This window comes from Takifugu flavidus, chromosome 7 (genome assembly GCF_003711565.1).
Source record: "Takifugu flavidus isolate HTHZ2018 chromosome 7, ASM371156v2, whole genome shotgun sequence".
In the NCBI taxonomy this organism is placed as follows: Eukaryota; Metazoa; Chordata; class Actinopteri; order Tetraodontiformes; family Tetraodontidae; genus Takifugu; species Takifugu flavidus.
The window spans coordinates 5,743,741-5,760,792 of record NC_079526.1 but is presented as its reverse complement, the minus strand read 5'-3'; the positions used below and the strand labels follow the sequence as shown (position 1 = coordinate 5,760,792).

Here is a 17,052-nt window from a genome sequence, read left to right as displayed (position 1 = left end):
GCGGCCTGATCAAAACAAAACAGAACGCTGAGTCAGCTCGTCTTTGACGCAGCATAAACCATACGTGTGGAGTCTCTCGCTATGGGGGGGGGGTTGCATAACTACATTCTGAAAGCTGTCCAGCGTCTTTCAGACCAGGCGAGCGGAAGTCACTGGACACGAGAGAAAACAAATCCGTTTAAAGTGGAGATCCATTCAAACTTAGGGCAGTAAGCATATACCATTTACTAACATGATCCTATAAATAAACCCAGACAGCTTTTCTATAGAAGAGAAATAATGCACCACAACCTATGACTAAAAGCAACGTCAGGAACGTGACATTGCTTACACCCCCTCAGTTTAGCATGAAATCATGTTTATGGAGAGGGTTCAAATAAACTAGAAACCTTCCAGCAGAAGGGATTCCATTTGGGCTCCACTAGTTCTTTGGAAGGTTTTTTCCTTCTTCTTACAATATCCAATAAGAATACTCCTCCAAGCATTTGTGTCTATAAACGACTCAGTGAAACCTTTACTTATCATTCATCTCATCTTAGAAAAACAAAGTATTTAAAAGTTATGTCACAAGATGGAACCCAGCAGATGTAAAACCACCTCAACAGTAACATTGTCCTGTGAACTCGGACCTTGACAACAGGCCACTTCCAAAGTATTAGGGAGCACAATATTCCAAACACAGTTTATGATTTCAAGAAGACAAAATCCTAACATTCAGCCATACAAAATAATCCAACGCAGGCCCGCTTCTCTACTGTACATGATGTGAGAAGCAGTCTGTGTGCAGATAGAAAAACATTTTTTACAGTCTTTTTTTTATTATTATTATTCCTTTTTGCAAAGCTAAAGCAGTTATTTGTAAATGGTCCTCGAAGCACAATCAATCCCTGTGGAGAGGTCTTCACTTCTTCCGGGCCAGCACGCGGGCCTGAGTCTGGGATTGGAGGTAAGGCGAGTTCTTTATTGGGTGTTATCTTTTTTTTTTTCTTTTGGGGAGGGGGGGGGGGCATGGTACAGGTGGGAGGGCTCACCAACATACAGGGAGTGAGCGGCATTAACTCTGAAGTCTATAAAATGATTCTTGTCCATGTACACACTGGAAAAAAGGAGCCAAATTCAAATACTCCTGAAGCAGTTGTAGCACCGCTGCACTCATGGATAAAAGATTCAGGCGGTGGGGGGGTTGCAGAAATATCACAGGTCAGAGGAGCACCGGCATCCAACAAAGGAGGGGGGGGGGCAGGTGAGGAGTCCACAGAGTGAATTAGAATGATCATAATGGCTGTTATGGGTGTTGAGAGGAATAATCGCTATGGCAGCAGCCGGGACCGCATTATTTCCATGTATTGGCCGTTTGGGAAATAGAACGGGAAGGAATCATGTCCAGCAGGTACTCCCGCTGACGCTCCACAGCAGAACTGGTCTTGTGGGCAGAGAGGCTGGGGTTGACGTACGCCATGGTCACCCCTGTGGGGAAACGGGGACGCTCGGTCAGTCACGTGTAATTAAGCTGAACAGCTCACGTTTCTCTCCCAATCAAATGAGCACAATCCCAAAGCCGCCATTAGCTCTACCTGTGTTGCTGCCGCTCTGCTTCCTCCAGGTGGCCACGCCGCCCTGGCCGCCGACCTTTGAACCCTGCTGCAGGGAGCGGGCCGCAGCATGCTTACCCGGCCCGCCGCCCAGAGCTGCTGCGGTCATGGCGCTGTGCAGCTGAGGGGAGGAAGAGAATGAGGGGGTCAAACCATGAGAGCTCGCTGCAGACTGGAGACCATGTGACAACTGACTCTGCAAGCAGATTGGTTACATAAAAGAGCATAAATAACGGTTTCCAAGCGGTCGTGCTGCTGCGTGTGGTCACAAAGAAAAGGGGCGTGCTCACGTGTTTGATGGAGTGGTGGCCAGCCACGGACTTGTGCTGCATGGCGGCTCGGACCTGCTTGTACTGCTGGGAGACCAGCAACTCGCTCTTGGACAGCGAGGAGGACGAAGAGGATTTCGAGACAGAGGAGGAGGAGGAGGTGGAGGAGGCTGCCTGCTGGAGGATGTGCTGGTCGATCTCCTGCTCCTGTTGGAGTGCCTTAACGAAGGCTGCCTTTAGCCGGCTGGTGTGCTCGGCCTTCAGGGCCTTCTTCTGATTGGATGACATACATTGGTCGCAGAGAATGTTTCCAGCCTTCTCCTTTCTCCAGCGGGAGGTAAAGTCCGTCTTACACTGGTTGCAGGTGTGCGGCTCTTTGGGACTGGGACCAGTTGTGGCAGCAGCTGGACCCAGATTACCTTTGAGGGGGAAAACAAGCCTGTTCAAACACGATTCAAAGGAAAACATTGCTCTTCTTTTCAGATGACTACTGCACTGCTATTCCTAAAGCCTCTACTAACCCCTTCCATGCATTTCCAGGAGTTTTTGCACCACCTCTTCCAACCCCAACAAGTAGATGAACTCATTATTGGCTGCGGAGGGCAGGAAGTTAAAATCGGGAGCAGGGGGCTTAGGTGGAGGGATCTCCAGCAATGTCTTCTCTAGCTGCTTGCGCAGGGCTAGCTTGGCAGCTGCCTGCCGGCTGGCTGGGGAGTCATTGATGCCAGAGTTTGGCGATGCTGAGGAGCCCTTTAGGCTGGTCGGAGAGGCCTAGGTTAAAGCAAAACAAAGACCACTTCAGAAAGTCCAGCTGAGGTCATTTGGGGTGAGATATTAAAAGGTTTGTGTGTTGCATCCTCACCTGAGGTATGTTGACTACAACATTGCTGTTGGCCACGTTAGCTACCCTAATGAGTCCTTGCTGGATGATCCTCTGACCTTGGACCTGGACATTGGGCACAGACGCCCTTGGAGCCAGCAAGAGTGGAGGGGGGCCCGAGCCGCTGTGCTGCTGCTGTTGCTGACGCAGGCTGGCGATCTGCTGGGCAGTCATTGTGATATGCTGATGGCAGCATTCACATGCAGGAGCAAGAAGTTAGCAAAGTCACAACCTCTTCCCTTCAAACGGGGCTCAAAATGTTGGTGGCACACACTCACCTGAGCTCCTCTGACCAGGGGTGGCATGACGATTTGGGAGTTGTGTTTGGACTGGACGTGCTGCCCGCCCCGCACCAAGGGGGGAGGGATCACTGTGCCTGAGCTTCTACCCACCACCTGGAAACACTGATAGCACGTTAACGAAACAGGAAAACCACTCTCCCCATAAATGTTCACCAGCATCCAGGCTGTACGAAGAAGAACGCAGAATGGTACCGACCTGGAAGGATCCTTTATTCGATGTGATGCTTCCTCGGACGAGGGGGGGAGGAGTAGCCACGGACCCGGATGTCTAGGAAACGAAACCGCTTGGCCTTAGATGACATCATCCATGACTTGGCCAACATAAAGGGCAGAAGTGCGAGCGCTCACCTTCTGCACGCTGCTCTCCTTCTGAATCTGGCTCTGTCGGAGTTTCTTCAGCAGGACCAACTTAGCCTCTTGGATTCTCAGCTCTTCCTTCAGCTGCTTGATGGTGTGCTCCCTTTCCTCAGGAGAACTCTTCTGCATGTCCAAGAAAAGTCACATCATCCACACAGCGAGCTCCGACATCCCCAAAATTAGTATAAAACCAGCGGGAATAAAAAGAAAGAAGGTGTTCTCTGTTCTTGTTTGGTTTCCTACCATGAGTGTGTCTGTGTCCGTCTTCACGGGCAGTGGCCGTTCATTAGAGGACTGGATGGCTCGTTATCAGACAGTACGATTACATCATCGGGTGACGGGGGCTGTCTGTCTTTCTTAATGAGACTGGAGACAAAAGAAAACAATTAAGTTTCTTGTACCGGTGCAGAGACTAAACAGTATTAATCAGAGTGCACAACCAGTCAAATGAACTCATTCTCATGCAGTTTTGCTTTAAATCCAGTAGATGGTGCAATAGCATAATTAGGGCCGTCGTCTGTTCTAGGACAAATGTGCACTGGGACCCAAGCACCAAGAGATCAATAATGCAGTAATGGCGGCAGAGACGACTGCGGCGACCCAAGAGCAGCCAGAAGGGAACCTCAGCGGAGCTGCAGCTCAACCAACCAGGCAAAGGACTGGTCAGCAGATGTAGGCGAGCAACGAGTAGATCCACAGCGTTCACGGGGTTTTTAGGAGGGGAAAAAGCCCTCAAGCCAAAAAAGATCGACTAGCTTTTACTGTGAACAAGGAGAGAACAAAGGCGACTCCAGGCAAGATACGGACGCATCCGTCTAGAGGGGCGGATAAATGTGCCTCTACAGGCATCTCGTCAGGTCCCGAGGGCCCGAGAGCAGAAAAATACACGTCAGCGATGTGGAGAGAAGGTTAAATATGAGTTCGACTCTAAAAGGTAACGTCTGGGTCATTATGTAAAGGTACGTGCACATGGATGCAGCGACCCAATCGTAGGATTCAGAGAAGCGTGGCTCTGGGGTTAGAAGCGTAGGCCCGGTCTAGCACCCAAGCAGGGCCTCACCCCTCCCCAGTGTCCACAGCGGGGCCTGTGGCCTAGCCGGATCGGCACAGCCTGGGCCTCGGCTCTCCCCTCCCTCCCAGCTGCCGACATCAGAGTCACACGCTGAGCCGAGCGAAGGTCCGCTGGAGACACTGGCGAGAGTGACAGTGTGGGGGGAGGGGAATACGTGGCCCGGAGCCAACCTATTGTGTACTCTCTTTCTCAGTCAATCACTCAGTCAGTACTTCACACACCCTTCCCCCACGCGGACATCTTTTATACTTCCACGCGACGGCCCAGTTCACACTTTTCTTCCCCGTTTGAGTCACGTCTCGGGGCCTTCATCTTACCCGCGCAGCAGCAGATTCCACCTTCCAACTACAAAACAAGGCCGACTGCAGGAGACAAATAAGTGGGGGTTCGTTTTATGGAATGATGGAGAAGAAAAACCATGCAAATTACTAAACACACTCGAGTAACTCCCTACAACTGTAACGTCTGTCCAGGTGCTACTTTTTAAACAACTTACTCCTTTCTTTGAGTTCCACATTTCATTCAAATAAATGCTTTTCTTTCTTTTCTGCTTTTTTTTTTACATTTTTATCATATGCCTATCAGGAATGTGCTCCCAAGCTCAACAGACTTATTTCCTTTGAGACCTTTTGCTCTCCAGAACTCTCAAAAAGTCATCAGGGAGCCTCACCTCCTCGCCACTAAATGTGATTAACGCTGACCTTAACCTGGTCACCTGTAACTTCAGGCACAACGTTAACTCATCATTAGCTGTCTGAAACTGAAACCACCAGCTCCTCAACACATCTAAACCCTTTCAGTCAACGCTCAAGTTCCTGGAATAACTCCGTTCTGTTCATGAGCTCAATGGAACTGTAATTACGTTCTGCATGAGAGGACGACGCTTCCAAACGACTCTTTGTGGCGGCACCATGCAGAGGTTTTAGAACTTGTGGCTAAACCTGTTCTTCAACAGATATAGCAGGACAAAATCTGTCTCCACCTCTGCAGTCCAGGGACAAATAAGATAATATTTCCTGAGGCCAGTGTGCAGAGGCTCGGGACCTTTAAAGTCCCCACGAACTGGACGACACAATTAGAACCTCTTTCCAAGTTCGCTAAATTAGTTAAGCATAAAGGTTAGCTACAAACGGTGTCCATGAAAACCAAAACAGGTAAACTAAAGTGGCTCATTCGACAAATAGTTCCAGAGAAAGTACTTTTACACTTGATAACGTTCCTTGTTATTCCCCTCATGGCCGACCAACCCACTTCCACAATCACCGGTTTAATCGTGCAGGTTATTTGGAAACAACATGTCATCTTTGTCCACATGTGTCCTGTAAAACCTGCAAAGGGCCAGAAACTTTACTAAATTGAACTCCTCTGCATCTCTGATGAAAATGACCGGAGCGGGCCTGTGATGGCCGGTCCCGTTTTATTAAGGACAGCTTACACAAGCGCTGGTGCACACAGCAGCGTGCTTATGTAACGCCCCGTGCTTCTGCACGTCTGATTCCCACTGACCTCTCTGCAGGATTGCTGATTCAGTCCATCAGCTGCAGACGCATCGGCCGTTTAAAATCTAGTACGGGAGAATATGTGGCGCTGCCTAAAACGATACTTGGTTACGTTTTTATGAACCAAGCAGTGGAAAGAGTGACGAGGGCAGGAGAATGCAGGGGTATAATGGCAGCGGAGGGTGACCCTCAGGAGATCCTCCACACTGCAGGCTTAATCACCCCTCTACTGCACTTTAACTGCTATTACATCATGGTGCTTTTATTGCCCGACCAAAGACGTCACATGACATCAGGCATTTCTCCGCGTGGTCATGTGACACGCCCAACACCCCCTCCTTCCTCTAACTGCTCCTTCCAATGTGGAAACCATGGCAACAGCCAGTTGGAACCAGTTTGTGACACATAGCCTTCATTTTGTGTGAAGTGTGAGGCAGAGTTCAGGTGCTGCTGTGGGAGAAAATGGAGGCCGGACCTCGGGAGCCTCGAACTTTTCAAAATGGGGGCAGGCGGATGACGACCGCAGAGCAACTTCCTGTACGAGTGCTGTCAGACCACTCGCCGGCAAAAAGTCAGGAAGCCGTAGACGTTAATAGCTGCGTACCTACGCACAACCACAGGCTGCAGATGCAAGCAGATACTCCCGATTCAGCTCTCAAACCAACTTTGAAGTCACAACGAGCTGCCACAGAACAAAGAACTCGCCAGCTAGCATCTGTTGGACGCCCAGACCTGTTCCTAGTGTAATCCCGGTGAAGACGTTACGGGCCGCACCACAGAACATAAAGCCAGACATCTGTTTTCAAGAAGAGCGATTCCCAATCATTTTCCTTCGAAACCGAGCGATGCCAGCCCAGAGGTGACCGGCACTCTTCAACCGTCCCGACGAGACACTGCGAGAGATCCATTCCAGTACCAACAGATGATTCTGTTAGAACGATGGCGATGAGAGGGTGCGTGTGCATCTCACGGGACTTCCTGGAGTTTGGAAATATCAACGCTAGCTCAATATGATACGCCGATCACGTTAGCAAATGATGACACCGTTGCCTCCTATAATTGTAGCTATTATTTTCCAGAAATGGGCAGTCAGTGGCGTGCGCCAGTGGTTCCCACTGCTTTATCACTTTTGGTAATAAATAAGCAACATACTTTTACAGTTAGTCAAGCTTTCAAAGCTGTGACTCAGAGCAACAGCGACAGATGACGGTTAATTATCTGCGCTCCAAACGTCAGCCTCTCACAGAGAGGGTGCAGTCGCAGCAATGCAGCCCCTCTCTGCACCTTCTGCCTTTATTTACACAGAGGGAGGCCGAGGCTCTGTGAGGCCTCGCAGTCATTTTAGATAGTCATCTTGGATTCTGGAGTCAAACAGAGCGATAAGGAACCGACAGCTGTGTGGGACGGGTTTCTGTGAGGGGAAACTTCACAGTGCGTTATTGGCTTCACTCTTGCATATGAATCGAGTGATTGAGTCATATCTGTGATGACTGTCAAAACGATGCGAGAATGTGGTAACAGTGAACTTGAAATCCCCTGAAACGGACACATGGAGGCTTTACAGAGATCCGGAAGCATTTGTTGGATCTTAATGACCCAGAACTCCATCGTGCATTTCCCTTGTCTCACCTTTTAGACGTGCTCATGTCTACTGGCTCATCTCCAGTCTGCAGCTCCAGCTTGATGGTGGCCTTCACTTCTCCAGACTTCAGGATGCTGGCTGCCACCTTTGCAGCCTGCTCGCTCTTCAGCTTGACGCTCTCAGCTCCAGGTGACCCGAGGGCCCCTGGTGCACCTGCTGCGTCACTCTTCTCCAGCTTAGCCCGTTTGCCCTCATTGTTCCCAGGGGAGCCAGAATGAGATGCGTGGTCCCGCTCTAAAGCTCGCTTTTGACTGCGCGTTTGACGCACTACCTCCTCTGACATGGCTACTGTCACCCTGTGAAGAAGAAGAAGAAAGAACAGATCACACAGTTACATTGAGCCATTAGATTCTGATTTCCTGTCATTGCAGGGCAGCTTTAGCAACACAAGCGTCAAATCAAATCCCTTTACTGTACACTTTCTGAAATAACCACCTGCTCGCGTTACGTATCTGGTTGCAGGAGGTATGCATGAGCACGGTACGGGTGGTCACACGTGCACGGTTAAGCACACAATGCGCAAAAACGTGGCTAGTTTCAAAGTGATCCAAAAAAGAACTAATTCATTAAAGTAGCAGCCTGCTGCAACAGCGCACAAACGGTTTAATGATCATTTAATGACGGCGCCGTGTGTGTGTGTGTATTAGCGCGATGTGTATATAAGCAACCGTGCTTGAGTCCACTTGGACTCTGTATTTTCATTTAAAAAATGGACAGTGGTGCATTTGTGTTCACTACGTGCGTCCCACCGATTTATCCAGAGGCTTTAATTCAACTGAAGAAAAAGCGAAAGAGTTTTTCTCTGAGATCTTTAGATTTATGACTGCAAACCGTCAACGGAGTTTCTAAGGACAAAGGATGCAGTGTCCTCGTACATACAGCTTGATATTACAACTGATAAGACGTTTATTCTCGCAGTAAAGACAAGACGTGCCAGAAGAAAGACAATGATTCCACGGGGCGTGTTGTGAATGGGTGCGATTCCCTGCACAGTCCTGAGCTGAGGCGTCTCGTGACAGTGACTTTAAAACTCTCTGCCACCAAGGACAGACGCCCCCCGTACTTGGAAAGCTGCCTCCGTTCCGTGTTGTGCTGCCTCTGATCACACCTTGGTGCTGGAAGGTGGACTCTGGAGCAGGCTCAGGCTGAGAAAGGCCAAGAGCCAGGCCTCAATGATGAAACCTAGAAAAACACAACACTACCGTTCCCACATCATTGTTATTGTCTCTCACTCATCGAGAGAGAGAGAGAGAAAGCAGAGGGTGCTCAGAGGCTGCCCAAAGGAATTCCCTGGAATAAACATTTAGAAGCCAGCCTCTCCTAAGTGAGATGGATGCTTGAAAACACACTGGGTGCATCTCTATCAAGGCTGCTGCTGAAATATTAACACGGCAGCCTGATGCTAGGCTGCAGACACAGAAACCTGCCGCACACTCGCTCCAGAACCTGGACTCCTGCGAGTTTAGCGTGACATCACAGCGCCACATGACCCTATCCGAAGATTCCAGGAGAGACAAACAGCGCTTCCCTGTAAACTGGTTCAAACTGGTCTGCGACTGAGAGAAGGCGCAGGTTTAACCCCTGAAGAAACAGAGCAGCAGCAGGGAGCGCCTGGAGGGAGGACACACATACGCCCCACATAAGGGAACAACAAGAGGACATAATGATGTCTTCTTGCTGCGTGCGGAGCCTAAAACGCACACCAATGACACAACAAGGACAGATGTGCCCTGGTCGGCCGTCCCCACGTACAAAGGGTGGTTGTGTATCAGCCAGATTACAGCCTGCACGCGCCTGCGTGTGTGTGTGTGCGTCCCCCCGAACTGTGCTTCAGAAACTATAATTCACACTGCAGAAATCTGCACGTTAGCGAGGCTGAATTAAAACGTGGAGTATGGGGGAAAAAAAGCCTGAGCCTCTGTGCTGGTGGAGCGTTAGCCCAGCACGTTACCAGGGCAGCTGTGGTTGCTAGTTTCAAGTCTCGAGACACGAGGCAACTTTTGCCCCAGAAGAGCTCTGGAGAGCCGGAGAATACAATATTAGATTAGCAGGAACAAAATGTTCCACTGGCGTCCGCGCCACGTTGGGATTTCAGGTCTGTGCACACAAATCTTTGCACTTGTTTTGCCCGTCGCTCGGTCGGGTTTTTAAATATTGGACAGGCCGTTTTATGTCGTTTCCGGTTGTGCTGTCATCAAGGTCATGTACTGTATGCACATGCAGGTGTGAAACTTAAAACGGTGCACAGTCAAAACGGCCACAGTCTGAGTCACGTGCATGCACATAAAAACGCATTGCAGGAAACGAGGAAGCACCTTCCCTTTGAGATTCTACCAGCTTCTGTCCATCTTCCTGCTCCATTTGTGCCTCACAATAGCTATTGAACAGAGTCGGGGGGGGCAGTCTATTTGGTTTATTGCGTAATGCTCTGGGCACACCCATAGTTAATTACCTAAGTACCTCCAACCTTTGTAAACATTGCCTCCTAATGAAGGAGCCCGTTTTTAAAGAACCAAACTAGCAACCCTGGACTACACGTGCTTGACTTTGGTTAAATGTGTACGAAAGCGTAGACCCTCGACAGGAAACGGACCCGTGCTTGGATGCAGATTAGTAAAGAGCAGGAAGTGTCCCGTTCCATCACGTCCACGCCGAACAGCCATCTTTAAGAACCTGCAGAGTACAGGTGAATCAACGTAACCTGTCGCGCATTAAGCTCCATTACGGTGTGAGGGGCAAAGCTCAGATTCTTGGTGTTTTTAATTCCTGCTTGATTTATAGATAGACGACCTTTGGAATTTGGCCACGCTGATGTGTCCTCAACAAGAACATCTCATTCCACCCTTCTAACCCACAAACCACTCTGAAGATGGCTTTCTGGCGTACAGGCTAGCAATGCTACGCTACGCTAGCTCAATCATCAATCAGGGTTCCATAGGGACAATCAGAGAGTTCACCCAACACAAGTTATCATCGAAGCCTCGTCACCCTGAAGGACACCTTCACCTGAGTGTCAATACTCCTCCAACGCAACTAATCGACTTATCTTGCTACCGAGCACGTACGCATCACATGACGGCCGCCTGATTTACGAGACTCGTGGCCCCATGTGCTGGCCAGCCCAGGTTCAGATTACAGGAATTCATAAGTGCTGACTCATTTAGATGAGGTTTAAGGGTGAGATTTAGGAGGGATCTGCTCGCGACTCCCCCACTCCAATCCCAGAACAGAGACGCGATACACACAATTCTGACTGAGGAAGGCCAGTCAAGTGTTCCCCTCACAGAACACTGCACGTTTTACGGGCCCATCTTTGCTGCCGCCGCCGTGCTAGTTTATGTGTAACATTGGTGACACGCAGCACACCCTTCTAAGCCTGGTGTGTGTGTGTGCGTGTTGACGATCATAAATCACCTGGAAGTAAAAACACATTAGCCAGGACATAATAAGAGGATGGGGAAGACAGCCAGTGATTAGTTGATCTGTGCCTGCTCCTCCGAGGACCCAGGAGAATAACCGGGCCTCCTCTGTTCTCCAGAACCAGGCCTGGAAGCGCGGCGGACGCACAACAGACGCCAGAGACGCGGCCTGCAGATACAACAAGTCCCGCTCTCTTTCCCATTCATCAAAACACACATTCACAGCTGAATCTCTTCATAAAGCGTCCGTACTTCTGACGCCTCGTCCGTGGGTGGACAGGTTGATTGGATTCGTCCTAAGCGAATGAGAGTGTCGTGGCCCCGATCGTCAGCACGGCTCTCATTCTCCGGCGGTCTTCTATTGTGTCTGTTGCTTTGTAGAAGCGGATCAATGGGAAAAGGCTCTTCCCCCTCACCAGCGCACAACACTCGTCTCCAGCATTGTAATCACCTCCCAACTGGGACTCCGCTCAAACAGCCGGCACACAACGAAAGGAGATGCTCCCCCCGTCCCCGGGACAATAGAGACAATGTCGATACAGGATGTTTAACAAAATCAAGATTTAAGACGTCGCTCAGAAATCCAGAAACCCAACGGCACTAACCATTCGAAGGGTTAATGATGTCACCAGCAGATATGACGTCATCAGCGTAATCTTGATTGGTGGGATGCAGAAACAATCTTTATTTAAGAAATGCATTCCACCTTTGATAAGTGGTGCTCATGGCGCCATGGCTTGGGGGTAGGGGGGTGGGGGGGTTAGCTAAGCCATAATCTAACTGTACCCAGATGAAAAATATGCCTCCCTGTCCCGTGTGGCCCGTGCTCACTTTTTGTCCTGCCCTCTACCCCTCCCAGATCCAGACGACCTCCCTCCGCCGCGGCTCTGCTGTGGGGTCGGCTCGCCCGGCGTGTGTGTGCTCGTGTGTGTCCGTCCCCGCTGGTTGTGTCCTGATCGCCAAGGGTTAAGCCCCTGCCATTTTAACGCCACTGACAGATCAGACCATTAGGGTGTTACCTAACAAAATGGAAGCCTTTAACCCTGAATCTGCCAGACCGTCTGCATGTGTGTGTGAATGAGCAGAGAGGGAGCCCCACACACACACACACACACACACACACACAGGTCTCTACCTGAACTGCTCCCACAGCAACGTGACCACAACTTTAGTGCACAATAACCAGAGTCGACTCATCAGAAACATTGACTAATTTCAAAATTCCTCGACAGGGAAGGTGATTTATTTGTGCCGAGCTTCTTCCAAACGTCCAGAATCCTGTAACCCCGGGAGCCCAAACCCACGGAGAAAGCTGAAAGGCTGGGACACACGCAGGCTGCTATCAGATTACACTTCTCAGAAATAGATGGTAGCAGGAAGTGACCAGAGCGGCAGAGGGGAAAAAAGTTAGCGCTGCAAAGTACGAGATGCAAGACAAGGCAGCGACTCACCGTCAACAACAACAACACAAACGACCGACTGGATCCTTCTGGAAACGCACCGGGAGCACAAAAAAGACTTTCTATGGGTATAAACTACAACGGCCACTCCACACCTTCACATCTTGAGCTGTGCACAACAACAGAAAAGCTTTTTCAGAAGGAAAGTTGGGCCCCGTGTGTGTGTGTGTGTGTGTGTGGTGTGTGTGTGTGTGTGTGTGTGAGCACAGCATCAATAAGCAGCTCTTGTCCCCACATATTGTGAAAACTATAAACCAACACTCGAATGACTTCAGTCAGCTTCGAGTGTCACGAGATCACTGGATCAGTCGATCACTAGATCAGTCGATCACTGGATCCGCTCGTTACCTGTCAGCTGTGGTCCAACAGTTGCTGATTGAGATGTGAGTGAAGAAGCAAGTCCCAGGTGAAGGAGCTCAGAGCCGTGCTACTGTGGTGGAGGATGCTGTGCAGCTTGTGAGGGGCAGCAGGGCAACAGGGCAACAGGGCAACACTACTCTCTAGGCTGCTTTTAATCAAAGCCCCAAAGTCCTTTTATCACTGCCATTGATCTCTGGAAGATCATGGGACAGGTCGCCTTTGATCGTGTCTTTAAAGTTCAACACCTTAACCTTTCAGTTATTCTGCCAACAGGAAGATAAACAAACAAACAAACAAACGGCGGCTGAGGAAACAGGCTGATGTGATTTAAACCAGCGCTGTGCCCCAACCACACACTCGTTTCCTGCTCACTACACGGACTTTAAAATGGTCGTGCACGTTAAATGCCGTGATGGTGCCACAGAATAATGGGTGACGGTGGCCAGGTCCGTCTAATTATTTCAACCCATCAGAACACACCCCGACACGTTCAGCGGTGGTTCTAGGGAAAGATTTGCGGCTAGAATTAACTTTAATAAAATATTAATGTCAATAATAATACAATAATTACTCATTACCTAAAATAATTGGTGTCCCTTGACATTTTCAGCCAAGACGTGATGGCACATTCTCCAGTCACATTCTGCTGCAGTGAAAACATTTAATAAAGCAATTTTCCATCCAGAAACGGCTCCAGAGCTACTTTTCATCTTTGTAAATATTCTTTTCCTGAGATCCTGTCGCCTGGTGAGGAACAGACGATTCCCAAGGACAATTTGAAGTGGGGGGGGGGGGCAGTGGAGGTTGATTGTTTTGGTTTTTTTACACATTTATGTTGTAATATTTGTAATGATGTTGTAATGATCATATTGGACCCTCCTGTTGTGAACTACACATTGATTTCTCATTTCCCAAATATTTCATAATCAAACCGCACAGTGGAACCACGATGCTCCCAACCATCCCAGTGGGAAGCTCGTCCCAGTGGGAAGCTCGTCCCAGTGGGAAGCTCGTCCCAGAGCCCTCCCTCGTGAGGGCGATGATGGGGAGCGCCCCTGAATGCTGACTGCATCAAGGTCCTGAGCGCCAGCGTTGGAGCTGAAGGACCCACAGAAACAGAACAATCCCTCCACACTTGCAGGTGTCTGCGGTGGCGTGATGGTTCGATTCCCCACCTTCTGCCTAAAACACGCCAAGTTAGAAAGGAAACCCGTGAACATTCGGGGAGTTCCGGGTGCTTCTGGCCTGTCTCAGACTCAAAGTGAATCCATCCCTTCTGATCCCATCTGCAGCAGCTTTTGGGAAACCAACCAGATCACTGAGCCCCTCCACGGGTCAGATCTCGTCACGCCTCCGAAGGGTCTCAGCAGGTCACAAACATTTGCTGGAATCAAAATGGCTGCCGTCTCCAGGAGGGGACACGCCCATGTCTGGAGGAATGAGGCCGGGACGGGACGGGTGTTCACCGTTGACACGTGCCTGAGTCAACATGAAGTCCAACAGGGTAAACAAGAAACAGCCGAACGTTCAAGGATTCTTCTCTCGAGCTTCAGAATGGCCCCGGGGCCCGTGGGCGGGACCGTGGCTGACACGACTGCTGCCGTCAACCCAGGCCCTCCGTCCCCTGCTGTCCTGGGACGGGCGCCACTGGTCCACGGCCCCGCCCCCAACACAGCGATCTGGCTGGGGACGTCCTTCAGGCCCCGGCCCGTCTCCGTCCTCCCTGCTGCGCGTTCCTCCCCAGGTCAGAGAGAACGTCAGGGAACAGACCCGAGCACACATCTGTCGTCCCCGTCTCTACAGACACCACACCTGGAGCGTGGACAAGTGTCCCCTGTGTGGAGGGAGACAGCCCAGAAGCTTCCAGGCCCGCGTCCTGCTCGCAGTGGTGTTGCACCGGTTCCGTTCTGACAGGGTGACAGACGTGCACGGACGGGACGAGGCAGTTGTCTCCGGCACCAGCCTTAAACTGGCCACCGACCCAAGGTGGAAGACGCCCGGCCCGCAACAATAATCATCCCAGCTTTGGAAGTTTGCAGTTCCTCTAATTAGGCCCGCGTTGCACAACGTGTCCGCGTGGTCACGGGGGGGGGGGGTAACATGCTGACGGCGGGCGACAGACGCACGACATGTTTGGTAAAGACGCACAAACGACACAAACGAAGGCCTTTAAATAAGTTTGGCCTCTGATGCAGCAGAAGCGCAGCGGCTCTCCAGCGCTGCCTGTCCGACTGCATCACCTTCAGAGCTATTAGAAGTGCCCCCCTCCTGGGGCAAACCCCGCATCTACCCTCATCACTGACCGGGGGGGGCAACCGTCTGCTGACTACAAACACGGTGCTGTTGAACTGAAACCCCCCCTTAAATCAGGTAAACAGTGTCCATCTGATCAGCTCAACCATGGGGAGTCAGTGGGGTGGGGGGGCTGCCACGACCATCATGAGAGGTCCCAACAAGACAAATGTCCCAGCAGAATCCTCCAGAACCAAAGGTGGGATCCTTCCAGACGACCTCCAGTGATCGGCACAGTGGCCATGACGTCAAAGGCTCCACTTTAAGGGGGGGGGGGGTAAATATACAGTAGTCAGTGCATCATTTTCAACTTTGCCTCCGTTAAACGGATGAATCCCACCCTGTGGAGCTGTCGCCTCATCTGGCGGCGTGTGGACGGACGGACACCACCCCGGACGGAGGCACCGCCGTCCACCATTACGCCTCCATAAAAAGGCTTTTCACGGTTGAGCTAATCTGACAAAGTTGGGGAGGGGGGGGGGATCAATGGCTCATAAACGCGTAATCAGACACCATCCCCGGTTAAGAAGAACCGCCGGCGTCGCGGAACCGGTGCCAAAACACGCCGCGATTGTCCTAAACTTCCCCGAAGCAACTTAATCTGGCGTGAGATCTTCCCATTTGAGCCCAGCCCGTCAGCAGCAGCGAGCTATCTCATGCTAACGTTAACTTGGCGTGCCAACAACAACCTGTCCATCTGTCCGGCTACAAACCAGCGGCTAAGTAAGGCGAGCTAAGGACCAACTGTGGCCAACGGCTTGTCCAAACACAGGGGATCGGGGTTGGGACGGGGTTGGGCGTTAAGGACGGGTTTGTGACATTTAACTTGGGTGTCTGCAGGCGTCAAAATAGCGATACACGGCAGACAATGAAACCGACCCCTCTCACAGAGCCGCTAGTGTTAAAAGGCTAGTTAGCGAGCTAAGTTAGCGTGCTAACGCTAACTCCCTGGACACTCGCCTCCACAGGCAGACAGTCGCTAATTTTATTCACAAATAATCAAGGGTTAATTACGTACAGAAGGAGGCTGGCGTTTGTTACACTACGGTCCGGAACGCTCATTCTATCCTAATATTATAAAAACAACTTCTCTCTTGCAGTGGCTCGATCGCAAAGCAAGTTTGCCTGGGAAGTTAGTTTTGATATGTTTCGACTTTCGAGGCGGTGTGTTGTTGGCAGTTCGTGTCCAATAGGTGTATGCGTGTAGCTGAGCGACACACATACGGTTACCTTGCGCGTTAGCTGCGACTAAGCTATGCTAGTTAGCCTAACTTACGCTAGCTGAGCTAACGCCGAGAGAAACTTCCCTCCGTCATCACGGTTTAATTGGAAATTAAAATACTTTATTAATTACTAGGACAAATTTAAAAAGTAAACTTACGGAGTCTAGGAGGAGCCTGACCTAGTTCCTCCACGATTTTCCGATGTTTGAGGGTCGTATTTAACTGGCTTCGGTATAAAAAATCCCGGGGATCCCCTCTGTTCCGTCCGCTGCCACTCCGGTTGCCAGATAATGTAATGAGCCACCACCACAGGCGGCGTCATGCTGCGTTCATACACACCTCGGAAATGCAAAGTACCCGGCTGCGACTCGGAATGCTGCGTTCATTAAAAACAATGTATGATCGAATCCGAAAGGGTTTTTAGAAATATACTTAAACATCCGGGTTATAATCGAAAAACTTTCACACTTTTTGAAATATTTCCCTCACCGCCACGCGTGTCGTAAGAAAAATGCTCTCTTGGGATGGAAACTGTCGCACTTTCCGAGTTATTTGAGCGAAATGCAAACGCCCCCAACGACTTTCAAATAATAACCCAAACTTTGAGTTTCTATTTGATCATGTCGCACTGAAAATGACCTTCGCAGCCTTTCCTTGTTCCACTCATCTATATTTCATCACACAT

General features: G+C 50.3%; 1 protein-coding gene across 1 annotated transcript; it reads right to left on the bottom strand.

Annotated features, from left to right (window-relative positions):
• Positions 1-997: 997 nt before the first annotated feature.
• On the bottom strand, positions 998-16,861 carry gatad2ab (GATA zinc finger domain containing 2Ab). The gene is given in 12 exon segments (XM_057037111.1): positions 998-1,467; positions 1,575-1,713; positions 1,883-2,280; positions 2,383-2,632; positions 2,724-2,924; positions 3,020-3,136; positions 3,240-3,311; positions 3,392-3,523; positions 3,644-3,672; positions 3,675-3,766; positions 7,601-7,909; positions 16,526-16,861. Coding segments are annotated over 11 exon segments (1,860 nt in total). The 5' UTR covers positions 7,897-7,909; positions 16,526-16,861; the 3' UTR covers positions 998-1,333.
• Positions 16,862-17,052: the final 191 nt, after the last annotated feature.